General features: G+C 44.9%; 1 protein-coding gene across 2 annotated transcripts in view; it reads left to right on the top strand.

Moving 5' to 3' along the window:
* Positions 1-327: 327 nt before the first annotated feature.
* The window catches only part of RXRG (retinoid X receptor, gamma), a 44,676-nt gene continuing 24,708 nt past the window's right edge, over positions 328-20,295 (top strand). For both annotated transcript variants that reach the window (XM_011998132.1, XM_011998133.1), the window contains exons 1-2: positions 328-940; positions 16,751-16,998. In XM_011998132.1, coding sequence (XP_011853522.1) covers positions 892-940; positions 16,751-16,998 — 297 coding nt within the window. In that variant the 5' untranslated portion in view covers positions 328-891. The remainder of the gene's footprint in view (positions 941-16,750; positions 16,999-20,295) is intronic.

Below are 20,295 nucleotides of genomic sequence, written 5' to 3'. Positions count from 1 at the left end.
ATGGTATATAAAATAATGCAGAGAAAGACCTTCACATCAAGCCAACCCCTCCTCCCTACCTGTAAGTTTTCCACCTGAGTGAGCTCTGGCTCCAGCTGCACTTGTCAACCTCCTGTTGTTAGAGCACAGATAAATGCTTCAGGCCACCCAAGCAGGAGAGGCCCACCTCAACTTAAGGGCTGCTCTATTTTAGTTTTCCGTAGCTGGAGATTGAGTATCACGCTTTTCTAACCTTGGGCTTCTGAAAGGGCCCTGTTCTCAATTGAACCCTACCCCCTCCTCCTTTCACAGATCAAATACCAAGTACATTGGACAGATAGAAGCTCGAATGAGAAAATACATTTTAATAAAACCCCATTGATTTTTGTGGATGCAACTCAAGGAACAGGCACCTAAAGAGTCTTCCATCCCCTGCCGTCTCCCCCCTCTCTCCTGACCTACACCGGGCGGTCATACATCGATTGGCTTCCTAGATAATAGATCGTGCCACCCGGCAGGGACCTCTGGGGACGCGCCGGGAGCTGGAAAAGTCGCACGCAGCAGCCCAACCCTGAGTTAATCAAACTAGCAACAGGATCTCAAGCAGCAGCGACGGCGGTGGCAAGAGTAGCGGCGGCGGCGGCGGCGGCGGCAGCATTATGCGTGATTACTGACAGGCACCAGCTGCTGCCGCCACAGCCGTCTCAAACGCACTATGTGGACTCTCCGATCTAGAGGCAGATTCCTGACTAATCCCAGAGGGCTGGCCCAGCCTGTGCTCCCCGGGCTGTTAGGAAGCGATGACCACTCTTGTTAACCCAAGTTGAAGAAAGCCAGGCTGTGCCTGGGAGCCGGGAGAGGCTGTACTATTTAGAAGCCGCACAGGAGAGGAACATGAACTGAAGAGTAAACATGTATGGAAATTATTCTCACTTCATGAAGTTTCCCGCAGGCTATGGAGGTAAGTATCTCCCTTGGGCTTCACTACTTGGACTTGTATGAGAGACTGAGAAGAAATTGGGAAATACGAATGACTGGATTAGTATTGAATTAAAAGGAGAACATATATGTTTATATGCATTTATAGTGTGTATATAGCGTTTCTGTGCGTGTGTGTGCACGCGTGCATGAGAGAGGAGAGGAGGCGAGAATGGTCGGTAGGTGAGGATACGTTTGCATGTCAGAATGAGGATATGGGGATATTCTAAGGAGAGAGTAAACCAACATGCTCGAGAATGTGTCTGAGACAAAGATAGAATAAGAGCATTGTTATAACCCAGTGTGTTTGTGTGGGTGTGAAAAGTGGAAGAGTTAACGGGGAATTACTATGATGTTCCTATTAGCCAACTTGTAATGAGAAAAAAATGTGATTAAAAAGGTTTTGCCTATCTTGAGGGTTCCTGGGATACTTTGCAACAAGGGCATGATTGTTTTACCCAAAAGCAGATTTCCCTGTAATTGGATTTTTAAAAAGAAAACATAGTGTTTTAATTTGCTACTGTGTTTTCCTTTCCCTGTTTTCTTTCCTTTTGATTTGCTAATAGCCTCTTCTCTCCTCCCCTGCTGCTGCCCCCAATTCTATTGCAAGGGTTGCTGCAATCACTTCCACTCTGGGGGTAGAGATCTGGGGATGGGGGGTTGGGGCTCTTAGAGAATTGGCAAACTGAAGAATCAAGTCACCGTGCCAGGCAGGGCAGCCCAGTCACACTTCACAGAAGCTTCCGGAGACTAGGTCCTCAGGCTGCCTTAACGCCCTAGCACATCCGTCCCAAGGATCCCTTGATTCAGTGACAGAAACAGTACAGCCGCCCAGCTCTGAGTAAATGGAAGCAACAGCTGACCAACTGGCCTCCTGCTTGTCAGTTGGAGGCATGTAGCTTATGTTGCTGGGAGCCAAAGGAAGATTCTGGCAGGCGAGACAAAGCAGAAATTCTTATAAGGTCTTGAGAATTGAAAAGTTCCTGCTCTCCAGACTTCCTCCGTGGACCAATTCATCGGAAGCCTTGGGAGTAAAGCTTGCCTAACTCAGCTGGGCAGAACCCTCTGGGAGGCATGGTAAAACACTGCAAGGTAGAAGCGATCTCTGTCACCAGGTGTTAGACCTGGGAGTTTGCACATTCATTCAGGGTAGTTTTTATGAAGCAGGCATGGTGTTGGGCACTGGGAACACAAATGTGAATGAGACACAGTCTCTGCCCTTTGGGACTGGGGCAGGCTTGTTACACAGACACATTATAATACTGCATGGTGTATGTAATAGCAAACGCCTGGGTAGGTTGTACTTGGACTCGAGGTGAGGGCCATGGAAGTGCTCCCGAGGTGATGTTCAAGTTCTTTGGGCCAGTCTGATGACAGAGCGAGAGCAGTGGCTAATGCTGTGTCCTGGGCATTTGATCTCTAGTCTATGTTTGGGCTCCAGATGTGAAAAGCCTCCTCAATTCCCACCTCAGTCCCATTCAGAGCTGAGAATTGCTTTTTCCTTTACATCTTAGTTCATTTGTGAGAGGTGCATGCTCATTTTCAGCCAGATTCGTGGGCCCCCCGAGGTCTGTGAGACTATGTCTTCATTAATGCCAAAGAGACCCTTGTAGACAGTTGGGTGAATAAAAGAGTTGAAGCTAGAAATATTTAGGGAGAGAACTAAAGTAAGAGCCAGAGAAAGAAGATCTAGTTAAAATTTCATGGGGGCTGGCATCTTGGAATGTTAGCATCCTAAGGACCTGAAACAGCATCTTAGGTTCTCATTTTATAGATGTGTAAAATGAGGCTCAAAGGAAGGCAGAGACAAGTCCAAGTTTACATGGGGCTGAGCTGCAGAACATTTCCAGAAAACCCCCTTACTCAAATTTATATTATTGCTTTAATATAGTGAAAAGAGCACGAGGAGGAGGGGACAGGAAGAGGTAGTGTACTGAGTTTGGTTCCCAGTTTTTCACTTACTAGCTGTGTGACCTTAGGCAAGCTAGTGAACCTCTCTGAGCCTTAGCACCTTTCTCTCTAAAATGGGGTTTATAATCTCATCCTTAGAGTATTGTGAAGATTAAATGAGCTAGCATGTGAAAAACAGCTGCTACAGTGTTGTCCATGTATTTGCTACCTAATACAATATTTTCTTCCCCTCTATCTTGCTCAGGGACTAACACACAAAATAGTTAAAAATCAGACATTATTGTAAAATAATAAATGTGGAATCTGGGAAAATAAAATTAAATCCACAAAGACCCTCACATTTTGCTGGCATAGATTTTCATATTTGTGGGGGCTCTGGTATTCAGTGTAATTAGATTTCAGATAGAAGGAAACACAGTGGTTCAGCTAGGGAAGGAAACAGTTCAGTACAGCATAGGGAACTTGAGGGGAAAGGGTCATGTAGGTTGTCTACATGTCTCCTCTAATGCCACGTTTCCTTGTCATTCTTGAGGGAGGAGAACAATTATTTTGTTTAGTTCTGTTGACGTTTTCCATTTTGTTGGCATGCACCAGTTTAAGAGGAGGCCTAAATGCTGAGCCAAAGGACTCCACCCCCATCTGCAGGGAGGTCTGTTTGAGAACTTTCTGTGATGAGGGAGAGGGATACAGGAGGACTCACCAGCAGGCATAGGGGAAATTGCAGCATCAGAGTGGACGTCACCTTCGGCCTCTAACTTCCCCTGCCCCAATGCAGCAAGTTGCACGGCACTTATTAAAATAGTTGGTGTATAACTGCCTGCCCTTTTACATATGAACATGTGGAATTACAGAGGGTCCCCATGATTTGTATAAGAATCTCCAGGAAGGAAAGTCACCTTTTGGAAATAACACCAGAGATTTGTGTCTGGGACCACGCTTACCAGATGTCAGAGCATCATCCGATCAGTGAACAAGAGATTGCTCAGACTGGCCAAAGTGTGGTGGCTACCTGGGTGACAGTGGCTCCACAAAGGTGCCCAATCCCCCAGCTTTGGGCCCTACCATGTGATGATGAGAGAACCCTTCTCTTCTCCTTCTCTGCCAAGTCCAGGGTTTGCCAGCTGCTCAGTAATAGGTTTGTTTTTCTGGGATGAGACAGTTGCTGCCTCTTAGAAGATGGCAAAACAAAGCCTGTAATCCCCCCATCCAATTGTGCAGTAATCCTCAGGGTGAGAAGGAGATCAGGGAGAGAGAGGACTTCTCTCATTTCATTTAACAAACACACTGTAACACTAATGCTCACTACCACTGTAAGCACTTTACTAGCCTCGGCTCATGTAATCCTCATAACAACCCTAGGAGTGGGTACTGTTACCATTGTTCTCATACTCCTTTTAGAGATGAAGAAACAGAGGCTTTGAGAAGTGAAATAACTTGCTTAAGGTCTCATAACTAGAAAATGACACAGCCAGGGATTTGAACCCAGGCACACTAGCTTCCAGAATTCACACTGCTGAGCTGCCTCTCACAGCTTCTGTGAGTGACACATTTGTTCTGCAAAGCCAGGGGCAGCAGCACACCCCCAGGGAGCTCCTGGTGCCCCAATCCGACCTCAGAAATGCAGCCTCAGCACTGACTGGTTGTTGCAGACCCAATGGGCTGGCCATTGAGGAATAAGCTGCATGGTAGGTTAGGAGACACTGAAGAGCAACAGTGATCTCTGCAGTATTAATTGGTGGCTTCTCTTGGGGACATACTGATTTACAAAAGACCTGTCCAAATGACCCTGGCCATTCATGTAGAATAATTGCTTTTTCACCTGAAAATAGCCATAGAGAAGGGACTGAGCTGGACGTGCTTGTATGTGTGTGTGTGCATGTGTGTGTGTATGCTAGAACATATTTTTCCCCTCCACAAATATGTGGGTGGCTAATTGGAACCTATCATGGGCATAAGTGGTTAAGGTTTATGTGGAAAGGAGTAACTGTTTATGAGATTTAGGAAGGAACATATTTAGTATAAACTATTTTCTAAAACATTTACAATCTCACCAAGATATAGAGAGCTGAATAGCAACTGGGGGAAGAAATTGTGCAAAGAGTAATCTAAATGCCCCACCTCTTCCTTCCTCTCATTATGAAGCTTCTAGGTCTGCAGAGAACTTAGCCACCAGCATTGGATGGCGGGTGTGCCAGGGGCTCCCAGAGGAAGCTGGTGTTTTCTCCTCTTTTTAAAAGTAGAAGACACAAAGGCCCAGGGAATGAAGTGAATTTTCTAGAATGCATGGGTTTCGATGGCTCTCATGAGATTGACTCAGTCCTGGCTCAGTGATCCTCAGAAGAAAGTGAAAATACAGGTTGAGTATCCCTAATCCAAGCATCTAAAATCTGAAATGCTTCAAAATCCAGAACTTTTTCAATGCCAAGATGATGCTCAAAGGAAATGCTCATTGGAGCATTTTGGGTTTCAGATTTCTTGATTATAGATGCTCAATTGCTAAGTATAATGCAAACATTCCAAAATAAAAAAAAAAAATCCTAAATCCAAAACACTTCTGGTGTTAAGCATTTTGGATGAGAGATACTTAACCTGTATCAACTCATTTCATAACTACAACACCACTTTAAGGTTGGTAGTTTTATTATCCCCATTATACAGATGCAAAAACTGGGGGACAGAGAAATTAATAACTTGCCAAAGAGAACTTGGTTACTAAATGATACAAGTGGCATTCGAATATGAGGAAAAGCAGCAGATCCAGATTTTAATCCCAGCCCTACCATGTACTATATTGTACTACTCTGTAAATTCTTATAGCAGTTACCCAGCACAGCCCTTCCCACCCCTTCCCAATTCAATACTTGGCCTCTCCCAGGATTTTGACCCTGGGCCTTTCTCACTAGAACACTCCACAGTTTGACTCCAGCTCCTCACAATTCAACTCCCAGTTTGTGTTCCCGTCCTCAGGGCTCCCAGCCCAGCCTAATCTTCTTCTCCCTCCTCTTTCCACAAAAGAGCCACTCAGACACCAGGGATTAGCTAATATGCATTTCTTATATTTGAATTATTATGAGCATTTTCAAAGGGACTTTCACATAAACATGTAGGCTGCACAATACCCTGAGATGGAATGGGAAGGTATTTTATACCTGTTTCACTGGTGCAAAGCTTTACATTTTAACAGATGTAGAAAACAAGATGTTAGACATTAAATTTCCAGTGAATGGGGAGCAGAGGGAAACTTTCTTCTGATGAGAAGGACACCTTCTCTGCTACAAAAGCCCTTTCTGGCTTCCTCAGTGGGGAAAATCAAGGAACATGTGGGGGAGTGGAGAGCGTGTAGAAGAGGCCCTCCTTCTGCCCCTGGAGGCTCAGCCCTCTCAGCCTCTCAGTGGGAATGTGAGAATGAAAGTATGCATTAGCGGATGGGTTGACGCTGCTGCATGCTTCATGCAACCCCAGTTCGGACCAGCTGGCTAGCCTTTGGAAGCCACACAGGGCAGTTCCACCTGGATTCATGCAGCCCCCAGAGAAGGGCTGATGAGCTGCTCAGGGTGGGACCTGGGGTTGCTTCTAGTACTTGAAGGAAGGGGGAAGGAGAGAGTGGCATCCCTGCCTCTCTCCCTCTCCTCCACCCCGCTCTTCCCCTCCCTCCCACTCCTCCCACCTCCCTTCACGCCCGCCTCCCTCCCCTAAAATCTGTAATGATGGAGGTAGTGAAAAGCAGGGAAAGATTGATAATCAGCCTCATTATTACCAGCATTATATATAATTATAGCAAAACCTCACTCATTTGGATCAATTGAGAGAAAAATCAGTCTAAATTCGTGACAAGTTGGCAGATTACTTTTAAATTACAATTTTATTACTTCTAAGTAACACATGTGAATAGTTTGTGTTTCAAGTACCACAAGCTAATGGTTACTCAGTGGGGATTTTAGAAAACCTGCTTTAAAAGATTCTTTTGTAATTAACACCCCGTTAATATGCTAATGTGCTCCTACCATGCTTTTTAAATTGCTTGAAAACGTATGTATCCTAAATAGGCTCAACACTTCTACCATCTTATTTGCTCAACAAACATTTATTATTATTATTTTGTGAATGAACAAACACAAACTAGCTTATACCGTGACCAATTTAGTCACCAGTCTCAATTAATTATGTTGTAAATTAATATGACCATGTTGGTTGCTTTTGTTTAGAAACCAGACTTTTAGAACTTGAAGAACCACCTCATTTTATAGAAGAGAGGTTGAGAGACTTGCCCAAGGGCACACAGGCAGAAACAGCAGGTCGGTCTTCTGGCTCCTGGGCCTAAGGTTATTCCATCTGCTACATAATGTCTTACATTCCCAAAACTCTTTATAAATATGTGCTATCTATTTCCATACCAATCACTGGGTCATCAGTCAAAAAATATTCGTTGAGTGCCTATTCTGTGCCAAGCCCTGTGCTTAATCCCCATATAATGGGGCAAATAAAACTACCAACCTTAAAGTGGTACTGTAGTTATGACATGAGTTGATACAAGTTAAGTATCCTTCATCCAAAACGCTTAACACCGGAAGTGTTTTGGATTTGGGAATTTCTTTTTATTTTGGAATGTTTGCATTATACTTCCCAATTGAGCATCTATAATCCAGAAATCTGAAATCCAAAATGCTCCAACGAGCATTTCCTTGGAGCATCATCCTGGTATTCAAAAAGTTCTGGATTGTGAAGCATTTCAGATTTTAGATGCTTGAATTAAGGATACTCAGTCAGAGCTGAGTCAATCTCAGCACTACAGATAGAGGGGCCCCCTCCTGGAGGCCACCGTCTATTTCATTCAAACTTCAAACTGACAGTGTAGTCTGTAAGGCAGAAATTATTCCCATTAGACAGATTAGGAAACTGAGGTTCAGAATGATAAAGTGGCCCTTTTGAGGGCTTGCTGCAAATTGTTATAGACCTAGAATTTGAGTCTAGTCTAGTAGAATTTCTGTGAACATTTCTGCATATAATTAATGACATTTTGCTTGCACACCACCTTTCCCAGCCAGCACCAAATTATAGACCTTGCTGGTACAGATGGATATTATGCCATCCCTAACAAATGAGAGGCTCCAGGGGATCCTGCTAACGAGGACCGGCTGGCTGTCCCTTTAAGCCAATTCCTTATACTGGTACACCGTGTACCAGTTAGTCCATGAAGGCAGATGTCAATGAGTGTTTGAAGCAGATGCCAATGAGGGTGCCCCCAGTTCTCCCCTCGTTCCTAAAGTCCTTGAACATCAATTATGTGCACACCCAGCTCTTGAGTCCATGACCTCTGTCCATTTCTCTCTCTGGATTTCTTGTTCAGATAGGCTCTCTCTATCTGAATGAAGCAATCTCTATAGATTGTCTTCTAAAGATGGCAGTCATCTTAAAATACAGCAAACTATATTCCTAGTCCCATGTTACCACTGGGTAATATGCAGAACATTATCTGTTCTCAGGTTCTCAATCCCTGAATTCTTTGAATCCATTCACTTAAACTCAGCCCTAAGAAAAATTTGCAGAAATAATTAATCTCCAAATGTTTTGAAGGCATCAGAGCTTGTCACTAGTTTATACATTCTGCCAGGGCAGGGAATGGGCTTCACGCTCTTGGTGTCTTACACAACCCATGTACAAGCAGATGGTTAGCCAGGTGTGCTGGCTGACTGACTGACTGGCATTCTCCATCAGTCTAGAATGTTCTTCCCCTCCTCTCCAACCTCTGCTCTCCGCATCGCTGGGGCTGTGCAAACACAGATACTGTGAGCCCTGAACCCTCCAGAAGGCTGCTTCCCCATGACACTAGTGACCAATAAAATGAAAAGGAGGAACAAAGGAGATGTTGAGTCACAGAAATGAAACCCAGGCAACCAGCCTAGAAGAAACACTTCAAAATACTCATTAAGCACTTTGTTTCCCATTCCTCTGACATCTTTTAGATGCTTTTTGAATTAAAGATGATAACAGGCCTCTCCACTTTTCATGTTTGGATGTTAATTCTGAAATCCCAACAGGAGTTTGGGATTGACCTTTAACCTTGAAACTCTTGCTGTCCCCCACTTCTGCCCCCATCTGGTTACAGTAGTTGATAAAAGAGGGCAAGGAACTCCAGGTTGTTCCATTTGCATTTGAGGAAATGGGGGGGTCAGGACTTCTCAAAGTCACCGCCTGGGGCGATGGTCTCCTGAAAATGATAGGAGTTGGAAGTCCCAGGTCATGGCTCCCTTTCTGTCTGACCTCATGAGTGCCTGCCCTGGGATGATTTGTGACAACATAATTTTCTGAAAATGGTGCTCCCTCCAAGGCAGAATCCATGTCTTATTTACTTTGTCAGCATCTCATAGTGTGCCATCTGACACTTTAAGAACAGGCGAATCTCCTCTAAGAAAAAGGTACATACCAAATTCTAGCTAAATTTAGTGCCATAGTCTCCAGATTTTCTGTAGAAAAGGGAACTAACTTTTATTATGTGTTTAGAATTTTCCAGGCTTGATTTTATTTAACCCTCACACTGTGGAAGGGTAACCCTTGTGGTTGGTAGCATTGAGCTATTTTACCAAAGGGTGGGAGGAGGACTCACTGTGGCTCAGCCCCCTCTACTCCCCTTCCTGCCACCCCAGGTGGCTCCAAGGGGACTCAGGGGAACCACAAACAGCCACAGGTCCTGGGCAAGCCGTACCTGCTTTCCCCAGTGTCCTTGCTTGTAACTGAGGGGTTGAACTCGATGATCTGCTGGCCCCTCTGTGTAGCTTTGACAGTCAATCCAGCTTGGTGACAGGGAAGCTGGAGGAAGAGCAGTGTGGTGCTAAGGTGTTGGGGATCACTACTAACTGAAGAGCAATCAGAAACGGTAATGGTAATAGAACTTCTCCAGAATGATCCTCTAGAGGTCTGCAAGCTTATTGGAATGCAGCCATATCTGTGTGCATTAGCTTACCCATTGACTGTGGCTGCTTTCACACTACAAAGGATATTGTGAGTAGTTGTCACAGAGACGGTACAGCCAGCAAGACTGAAATGCTTACTGTCTGACCCTTGAAAGAAAAAGTTTGCCAACCTCTACTCCAGAATGCAAAATCAGGTTCCACATATTAAAGTAAGTTGAGGTCCACCTGGAAAAATATTTTAATCCTTGTTTTATTAGCACCTTTGGGGGCCCAGTCCCCTGCCCCCCACTCCTAGTCATTTTGTTCATTTGCTGCAATTATGTGTGTTCTAAAGGAAAAGAATGCATTATGATCCATAAGTAAGTTGTAAAGAGCATAGGGTAAGAATTGAGTATCTTAATTGTTCTTACATATAGTCCACCCATTTTGGGCTTATCTGGGCTTACCTTCCACTATGTCTCTTCTACCCTGGCAAGTGGCAAGCACAGTGCAGGAGTTCAGCACAGCAGCCCCGGCACGAGACTGCCTGGATTTGGATCCTGGCCCTGCTTTTTACCAGCTAGGAGGTCTTGGCAGTTTGCTTAATCTCCCTGTGGCTCCACTTTCCTGTCAGTAAAATGGGGATGAGGATACTAATAGTACCTTATTTCCAAGGGCCCTTGAGAATATTAAACAAGATGATGCATGCCATACCCTTGGAAGGGTGAATGGCACATAGTAGGTGCCTAATAAATATTAGCCACTCCAAGCTGAGTATCCCTTATTGGAAATGCTTGTGAATCAAAATATTTCAGATTTTGAATCTTTTTTTGATTTTGGGATATTTACATTATATACTTACTGGTTTTGCACTCCTAATCCAAAAATCCCAAATACTCCAATGAACATTTCTTTTGAGAGTCATGTCAGTGCTGAAAAAGTTTTGGATTTTGAAACATTTTGGATTTGGGATTTCTAGATTAGAGATGCTCAACATGTATGAAGTGTTTAGAACCATGTCTGGCTTGTGGCAGTTGCTCAGTAAATATTAGTTATTGTTATTGTTACACAACAGAGGTGGTGACAGTCAGTTGTTGGTTGAAGTGCCTGTGCCTGGCAATCTCCTGCTGACCTTGCTCAGCAGCATGTCTGTGTTAAGAGTCAAGCCGGGAAAGGATATATGAGTAAATTTGCTACAGACAAAGAAAAATAAGCCACGTGTCTGAGAATCCTGTGATTGCTGGGCTTTCACACCATATCCCTCCCTTGGAGGAACAGAGGCAGGCTTTGGTGTGTGACACTTCCACCGTGGGAGAGATCAGAGTGGGACAGGGCCCCATGGTGCTCCTGTGACTTCATATGGAGACTCCTGACTCTGAAAAATGCCAAGTCTTTAGCTCTGTCCCTTTCCCCATGGGTGGGCATTAGCCATTATCAATGATTCATTACAAGTTTCCATTCCAACCTGAAGAGGGTTGCTAATGGGAGAGCAAACTCTCTACCCTTCCTGGCACAGCAGCAAAGGGGTGGAAACACCAAGACATTTGCTACCTTGTCTGGCCAGTCAGAAAAACTGCATGCTTGACATTTTGCTTTTATTGGCTGAGGATGAGGTTGCTAAGCAACTTCCTTACCTTGGTAAGAATTCTGTAGTTCTAAGTACCCTGGCTTTTGTGTCCCCTTTCTCAGTAAGTCTCTCTCTCTCTCTCTCTCTCTCTCACACACACACACACACACACACAGACACACACACACACGCAATGCAATTCATTGTTTAGAGATTGGGGTTCTGGTAAACATCAGGGACATTGCTTTCTTATGCAAATAATTTCTGTTGATAAACTTTATACCTAGTTATATACATTAATTAACAAAAAATTAATGACTTCATAATCTCAGGAGCTCTCAGCAGTCCTCTGAGTTAGGCCTATTTGTCTCAATTTATGAATGAGGAAACTGCAGTTTATAGAGGTCATGTTCCTTTCTCAAATTTACATAGCTGGAAAGTGGCAGAACCTCAACCTAGAACTCTTTGACTTCCGAGCTCTTGTCTCCTCCTTAGTCCTGCATCCCTGAAACCATATTGCCATCAGTGAACACAGGGACTTTTGGAGTCATTGTAGAGTTATGCACTCTACAGATTCCCTTCTCAGTTTCGGCTCCTGGTGACATTCTTAGCACCTTTAATTGGAATGCCAAATGGTTTGAAGGCCTAACATGGTCCAGTTGATGGTGACAGGTACCCCTCAGCACCTGGTCCAGGCTCAGACCATTCCAGACCACCAACACCTGCACTTCTTTCTTTTCAGTGCCAATGAGCCAGGTCCTACCCAATGCTCATGAAACATTAGTGCTGGAAGGGATCTTACAGGTCACTGAGTGCCAGCTCCTTACTGGGGGAAATGAGACCCAGGAGGATGCAATGCTATTCTTGAGTATGTTACCAGGAGAGAAGAAAACCTTTTGAGGAACTCCACTAGCACTTTTTCATTCGATAAATTATTTTGTAAATAAAATCATTGCCTGAGCAAAGAGAATGAACTCTGCAGCCTACAGACTTGGTGCATTTTCCAGGCATCTGGTATAGGTGGCTGAAAGATCAAGAGGGCACAGGGGAAAGCAGGGAGCAAGGTTGATGGGATGCCAGGGCCAGGGGTCACGTCACAGAGTGAATTGGGCTGAGAGACTGAATCAGGCCATTTGTGCTGTTGAAGATACCTCAGACTAGGTAATTTATAAATAATAGGAATTTATTGCTCACAGTTCTGGAGACTTGGAAGTTCAGGATCAAGATGCGAGTGGGTTCGTGTCTGGTGAGGGCCACTCTCTGCTTCCAAAGATGGTGCCTCACATGATGGAAGGGATGGAAAAATGGACAAATGGTGCATCCTCTGATGCAGAAGAGATGAAAGGGCCAGGCAGTTCACTGAAGTCCTGTCTTATAAGGGCATTAATCCCATTTGTGAGGGTGGAGCCCTCATGGCCTACTTACCTCCAAAAGGCCCCACCTGTTACTACTCTCTTATGGTTTAAATTCCAACACAAAGTTTGGAAGGACACATGCATTTAAATCATTGCAAGGACCAAAAGGGAGCATTAGGGAAAACCTTGACTTCAGATTTGGACTAGACTTATCCTAGGCTGAGGGCTAGACAGAGTCTACCCTTGATCAATTTGCAATAAACACCACTCATCCTTCAAACAGGAGCCTGCCTACTTGCGGCTGGTGCTGAAGGGAAACCTGTCAGTTTTCTGCCTAGTTCATAGCTTAACCAGAAGGCTCTCGGTGGGGAAGGAAAAGAAATAAGATATAATCAGGTATCTGGAAAACTTGTGGTGCTTATTGGTATTAGCTATAGTTTCCATGGGGCTGTGGGGGAAAAAAAAAAAAAGGAATGAGAGAGGCTGACAAAGACATCACAGACAGGTATGCATTAGTGTCTATTTGGGAGAATAGATGAATTTTCCATTGAGGAACACTTTTGTCATAAAAGTTATTGTTTTCCAACTTGTCTAAAAGCAAAGCTATTTATTTCTAAGAACTACTGGGCCATTGTGAGAGGCAAAGAACTAAAATGCATTTGTCTAAGATGTATTTGCCTTTTAAAATTCTATTTTACTTTTTAAAATGTAGTTATAAAATAGCCCACCTCTTCTGGGTCAACAGAAATAAATCACATTTTAAAGGCCATTGATAGCCAAACTTTAACTCATTATTTCATTGTATCTCAACAATGTACCATTCTCACCACTGTGCCGAGTAGTCAAGTTGCCTTACTTCTTTTTAATAATGAGAACAACAAAAATGTACTTTAAGTTTCAAATCACTTTCACATCATTATCTCATTTTATTTTTGAAACAACTCATGAGTTCTTCAAAGTTCATATTTGTATATTTTTGTGCAGGTTGATGTTTCTTAAACATAATTCCTTTGCATACTATTTTCATGATATTTTATATATCCTCTGTACTTAGACTTTTTCTTAAATCAATTCACTGTTTTTAAGAAAGCTTAAATAACTATCTTTAGGAAGATAATTTTATAACAAAAAACGAGAGCTCAGTCCCTCCCGATAAACAACAGGAAACAGAAAACATAAATATAAAACTATTAATTTTCTTTTAAGTTTGCTGACATACCACTTAAAATGTCCTTTGTCACTGGTGGCAGAGGGACCACACCCTGGAACTCTTGAATTGATGAGTGTGAAGCAAACTCTTGCTCTTGCCTGTCCCCTCAGTCTAGGCCTGATGTCAGGCTTTGGTTCTTGACCCTGGGGATAAAGAAATAGAAGGCGCAGTCTCTCTCAGATCTGTTTAAAGCAGAATAAAAAGGAAAGTTGCAGGGTGCTCTGGTCTGTTTTTGGCAAGCCTAAGCAAGAAGGGAAAGTCAATTTCCTTCAGATAGCTTGGTCATGGGGGAAGGACAGCTGTCTTCCCAGTGGAGTTCATGGCTCCTCACCCATTGAGTCAGGGCTGGCTCCTAACTCACCTGTCACACTTTATCTTAGTAACAGACTCAAGGTATACATTGGCTCGTTAAATGTCACAGCCCCCAGGGCCTCAGAAGAGTCTAAAACTGCTCTTTCCAATGAGTGGCCATCTGAAAAGAGTCTCTTGGTTTTCTTGGCTTTGAGTTCTTGAGTGCTGCCCTCTTTTCTCTCCTTCAGATGAACTTTCAGCTTGAGATCACTTCATAATTGAGTCATCTTGTACTCTTGGTGCAGATGGCTCTCCAATCATCTTTGCTGTCCTTGACAATAAACACAGAGGAGAGCGTGGGTTTCAGATTGGCAATTTGAATCGAGGCTTTGCAACTAACTACCTGGGCAGTGCCAGGTAATCTGATAGAGATGGAGAGACAAAACTGGACATGGTTTTTTCCTTTTTGTTTAGTGGGAAAGACAGGGAAATAAACAAATATGGCGAGATAGTATAACAAATGCTAAGATACGAGTAAGGACAGACAGTTTTAGGAAACAGAAAAGGGCAGCAAACCAGACCAGGAACACCAGGAAAAGCTTCCTGGAGGAGGTGGCACTTGAGTTAGACCTTGAAGGTTGAATAAGAGCTTCTAGACAGTGGAGGCAGAGGTAAGTTACCCTGGAACGGGGAATGGTATGGGGTTACATGGAGCCTAAGTTTTCTCATCTGCAAAAGGCTAAAATGATCTTCATATGCTTATTGTCAGGATAACGTTACGGAAATTGCCTGATGCTATTGAGGACAAATAATAAATATCTGAGTTATTCATTTTAACCACTTTGTCACTCCCCTGCGAGCCCGCAGCATGTATTTCCTCCTTGATTGTGGTACTTAGGACATGGGGTGTTGGGACTTACCTGTTTATGAGGCAATCGTCCCTGATAGACCAAAGCTCCGTAGGTAGAACGAGGGTCACAGCTTCCTTGGAGTAACTTCCTTCTACAAGTAGCCCTTAACTAAGCTAGCAGAAGCTCCTAGAGAAACTGCAGGTTGACGTTTTTTCCAGTGGGATATTTATGTTTAAGAATGGTTTCACAGTTATATTTCTGACACTTCCTGCTCTCCTCCAGAATTTGAAGGAAGCCAGTTTCTCCCAGCATCCTACTCCTAACACTACACTTAGCACCCACTGATGTTGCCCAAAGGCTTAGGACAATGCCTTGCACGTAGTAGGCACTCAAGAAGTATTTGTTGAATGAATAGTGAGCCACATAAAGTTAGGCATATAACTTCCTCCACTCCTTATCACATCTGCTTGGCAAGGTGTCTGACTCACAGCAGCCATCTGAGAATGGGGTAGCTTCTCCAGCAGGCCGTGCTTACTGAGTACTTAATCCTCTCCCTTTCTGTCCATGTGGACAGCGTGGGTGCCATGGATGTGCCGCGTGCTGCTACTGTGCACATGGCTTCCTCGCATCTGTTCTTGCATGCTAGCTGCACAGGGATCTAATGATGTGATCCACGGTGGGCTTCCCCATGGTGTTTTCTAGTCTCTGCTTTGCTGCCACAGATCCTAAAGTTTATAGCTCCTCTCTTCTGGAGAGAATGTTCCATGCGGGGCTCCCAAGATGACAGGAGGGCACTCTCCTGTTTCATCTCGAGTTTGCTACTGACTACAGGGGAATGTGGGTTCAGTTTATTGGAAGAAAGTGGCACTGATGATCTCCTCACCCAGACCCTGTTCTACAGACACTTTTGGTTGCAGCATTCTATTCTTGGAGGCAGAAATGGTCTCAGCAGTCCGGTCTGCACTTGCCTTCCTGTGTTTCCTGGGCCTCTGTGGCCATAAAGCCATGCCTAGCCATTCCAAGTCTTCTCCCCTGAGTGCTAATTAACCCTGTGCTATAGAGAAGGACAGGACAAGAACATCATGTACATAAAGCTTCAATAGATATAGGAAACTAGGAGTATGACGACAGCCACTGCCTTCCCCATCATTATTATGAAATGTGACCCCTGACGTCAACGACTGTGTGCTCTTCAACTCTGAATCCCTAGCACCTGGCACCCTAATAAATGTTTGTTGCATATACATGAATGGATCTCAGCCCTGCCCCAATTCTCAGAGCAATATGAGTTCTAGGCAGGGAATTCTGGAGCAGCCTGGGAACCTACTCGCTCTCCCCATCTGAGGTTTGGTATAGACTCACCTTCCCTGGCTGGCTGGCCCAGGCCACAGTCACTCAGGCCAGGAGCTTGTGGGCTGTGCCCCTTGTTGCACTGGCTGTGGATCCAGCATCACCCAGAGTGGATTCCAAGCTGGGCCCCAGAGAACATCCATGCTTATTTCTGTCCTAGGTCAGGCCCTCTCCCCGCTGTGTCCCTCGCTTGTCTTTATACCACCAGGGTAGTGTAGGTGAGAGCACCTAGGGCTCACAGATGTGTAGGTGTGGCTAAAAAGAGCGGCAAGTTACAGGAAAGAAAGGTGGGGCTGAGCCTCTGTCCCCCAGGGCCCATTTCGATGCCCCCCAACCTCCCACCACCTATATTCTTCTTCTCCTTACAGGCTCCCCTGGCCACACTGGCTCTACATCCATGAGCCCGTCAGCAGCCTTGTCCACAGGGAAGCCAATGGACAGCCACCCCAGCTACACGGACACCCCAGTGAGTGCCCCACGGACTCTGAGTGCAGTGGGGACCCCCCTCAATGCCCTGGGCTCTCCGTATCGAGTCATCACCTCTGCCATGGGCCCACCCTCAGGAGCACTGGCAGCACCTCCAGGAATCAACCTGGTTGCCCCACCCAGCTCTCAGGTAGGTGTTCTTCCTCTCCAAGGCCTTTCCAGCCATCTTACATGGTCTCACCCAGGCTGCTCCTGGAGCAGAACCAGCACTCAGCAGGTGCATAATGTGTGCTTGGCGAAGGGGTTGGATGGTCTCTGCAGACGTCCTTCAGGCAGGGCCTTCATTGCATGTGTCCTCAGGCTGAGCGGTCCTGAAGAACTGACAACTCCTCATGGTCCAGGGGACTGTGACCCAAAGGGAGCCTGCCTTGTGGTTTTAGTAGTTCAGCCCTGGCTGTGATTTCAACATCTCTCAGGGTTGTTTGTGTCATCAGCAGAGTGGACCTCTTTCATTCTTCTCAATTCAATCATGAGCACTTATTGAGTCACTGAAGTGCCATGTGCTCTTGTTAAAGGCAATGCAGAAATGATCAGGATATGGCCATTGCTTTTCAGGAGCTTACAACAGAGAGGAGAAATAGACAGGTATGGCAATGGATAAATGGAGAACAAGGCAGACTGCATTACATGCTGTCTCTGAGACTATGGGAAGTCGGGAAGGAAACTTTACCTTAATTTCGAGTACCTTCTGCTATGATGGAGGAGAAGAGGTATTTGCATGGTACATGGTAGGTTGCTACTCTGCAGAGCCTATAGGATGACCAGATGTCTTTACTTCCTTCTAGCAATACCACACTAAGGTCATCATCCTTCCCCTCTTGTAATGGTTGGCTCTTGCTGCAATAATGCTGCATAACAAAAAATTCCCAAACACTTATCTTCTCACTCATATGTCTACCTTAGACTAGGACAGATGGCTCTGCTTCAGATGGTGAGTGAGTGGGCTCAGCTATAGCCCACTCAGGTTTCAGTAGGAGCAGCAGCTACCTGGGGCATGCTTTTCTCATGGTGTGTCATAGAAATGTGAAAGTCCAAACCCAACCCAGAAAGCACAGCGAAGTCTCTGCTCAAATCATGCCCACTGATATTCCATCAGCGTAAGAAAACCAAATGACTGATTCAGGCCAGGGGCGGTGGCTCATGCCTGTAATTCCAGCACTTTGAGAGGCCGAGGTGGGTGGATCACGAGGTCAGGAGGTCAAGACCGTCCTGGCTAATAAAGTGAAACCGTGTCTCTTCTAAAAATACAAAAAATTAGCCGGGCATGGTGGCAGACGCCTGTAATCCCAGCTACTCGGGAGGCTGAGGCAGGGGAATAGCTTGAACCTGGGAGGCGGAGGTTGCAGTGAGCCGAGATCGTGCCACTGCACCACTGCACTTCAGCCTGGGCAACAGAGTGAGACTCCATTTCAAAAGAACAAAACCAAGCAAAACAAAATATGACAGATTCCAACATTGATGGGACAAGGAAGAAGGCTGTGTCTATACTACTGGGAGGTACTGCAGAGACACGATGCAAAGAATATGAAGAATGAAAAGGAGTGAAGTATTAAGAACAATAATCCCATCTGCCATATCTTCTTCTCTCCCTGTATAATAGCCAGGGTTCCTGCTGCCCCAACTACCAGCACACCTAGAGGCAGAACTGGCAGGTCCTTTACGTGTCAACTTGACTGTGCCATAGGATGCCCTCATATTTGGTTAAACATTGTTCTGGGTGTTTCTGAGAGGGTGCTTTTGGATGAGATAAACATTTAAATAGGTAGACTGAGTAAAGGAGTTTGCCTTCTCTAATGTGAGTGGGCATCATCCAATTAGTTGAAGATCTGAATAGAACAAAAAAGCTCACCCTCCTCTGAGTAAGAGAGAACTTTCCTGCCTATGACCTTTGAACTGTGACATCATTTTTTTCCTGTCTCTGAACTTGAACTGAAGCATTTGCTCTTCCTGGGTCTCAAGCCTGCTGGCCTTTGGAGTGTGCCATGAGCTTTTCTGGGTCTCCAGCTTGCTGACTCACCCTGTGGATCTTGGGACTTATCAGCCTCCAAAATCATGTGAGACAATTGCTTATAATAAAATTTAAAATACATACATACACACACACACACACACACACGCCTCCTATAGATTCTGTTTCTTTGGAGATCACTGACTAACGCAGTCCCAAAGCCTCCTTCGAATATGGTTTTGAAGAGGAGGTAGGGCTCCTTTTATGTCAGCATTTTCTGCTACTCCAGACAGAACTTCAGTAACCACGCCTGGAGTCTCCTCTGAGACACCTCATATTCTAGGCGTCTGAAAGCAAATTCTTGTGGAGTTATAGCATAGAGCCAGTAAGGACTTCAAAAGTGTATTGCTCCATGGATGAGATAATTAGGAAACTGCCTTAGAGATAAGCTAGTGTAGGGATTCCAGGAGCTGGGGCCAGTCAGGTAACACAGGAGGTGAGTGAATGAGGGGTGTGTAAGTCAATGGGGCGGGTGTGGACTGTGGAGAACTGCCCTGCTCCCTCAAAGCTGTTCAGATTCACAGACTTTTAATGCATTCTTCAGGCCAAATAAACTACGTTCTTGGGTCTAATTTGGCCAGTCATCTTCACCCCAGTTTCTAATCTTATGGTTCTCACCTTTAGGACATTTTTCAGAGTACACATTTCTCCCTCATCCCATATTTTGGCCCTTGTGCAGGTAACAAAAGCCCCACAGGGATCCTAACTGCCCCACTCCTGCTCAAATGAGGATCACTCATTCTGTCCAAACCCTTTATTCCACAAATGAAGTAGCAAGACTTGGGGAGCCCAAGTGACTTGTCCGGCCTCACACAGCCAGTCAAAAACAGAGCCAAAATGAGAACCTGTCCCCTGGCCTGCAACCCTGTGTTCACGATCCTGCATTTTCCTAATGCTGTGATATATGCTGACTTGCACAGTGACCCCAAGATCTTCCTGTTGGCTGCCAAGGATTAAAAGATGGATAATCAGTGCTCCTGGGGAATCTTGTGGGAGAGGTGGCCACATTATGCAGATCCATTGCACTTCGGTGCTGCCTGTGTGCTGTCATAGACGCAGGGGCAGACCTGAAGGGAGCAAAGAGAAGGACCTATAAACTGCTCAATATATATTCCTTGACCCCAGTGAGAGTATAAAACTGCTCGGAGGAGTGGGGGTGAAGAAGCAGTGGGAGTTTACATGTATTTATACCACCCACAGCCACTGTAATCAGCAGGGCCATTGATACCCTATGCTTCATAATGTATGAGGTTTGTTTATTCCCTTTCTTTCCTGTGAACAGAGTCCAGGAAGGCGAGTAAAATCTGGTAGTTAGAGACAGAAAGTACATTGAAGTTTTGGGATGAAAGTACAGTTTTGCAAAGGGCATTGACATTCATCCCAATAACTATTTATGTGGACCTACTGTGCATCAGGTAC

This window comes from Mandrillus leucophaeus, unplaced genomic scaffold (assembly GCF_000951045.1).
Source record: "Mandrillus leucophaeus isolate KB7577 unplaced genomic scaffold, Mleu.le_1.0 Scaffold558, whole genome shotgun sequence".
Taxonomy (NCBI): domain Eukaryota; kingdom Metazoa; phylum Chordata; class Mammalia; order Primates; family Cercopithecidae; genus Mandrillus; species Mandrillus leucophaeus.
The sequence above is the reverse complement of the archived record's forward strand: the minus strand, read 5'-3'. Positions and strand labels throughout refer to the sequence as shown.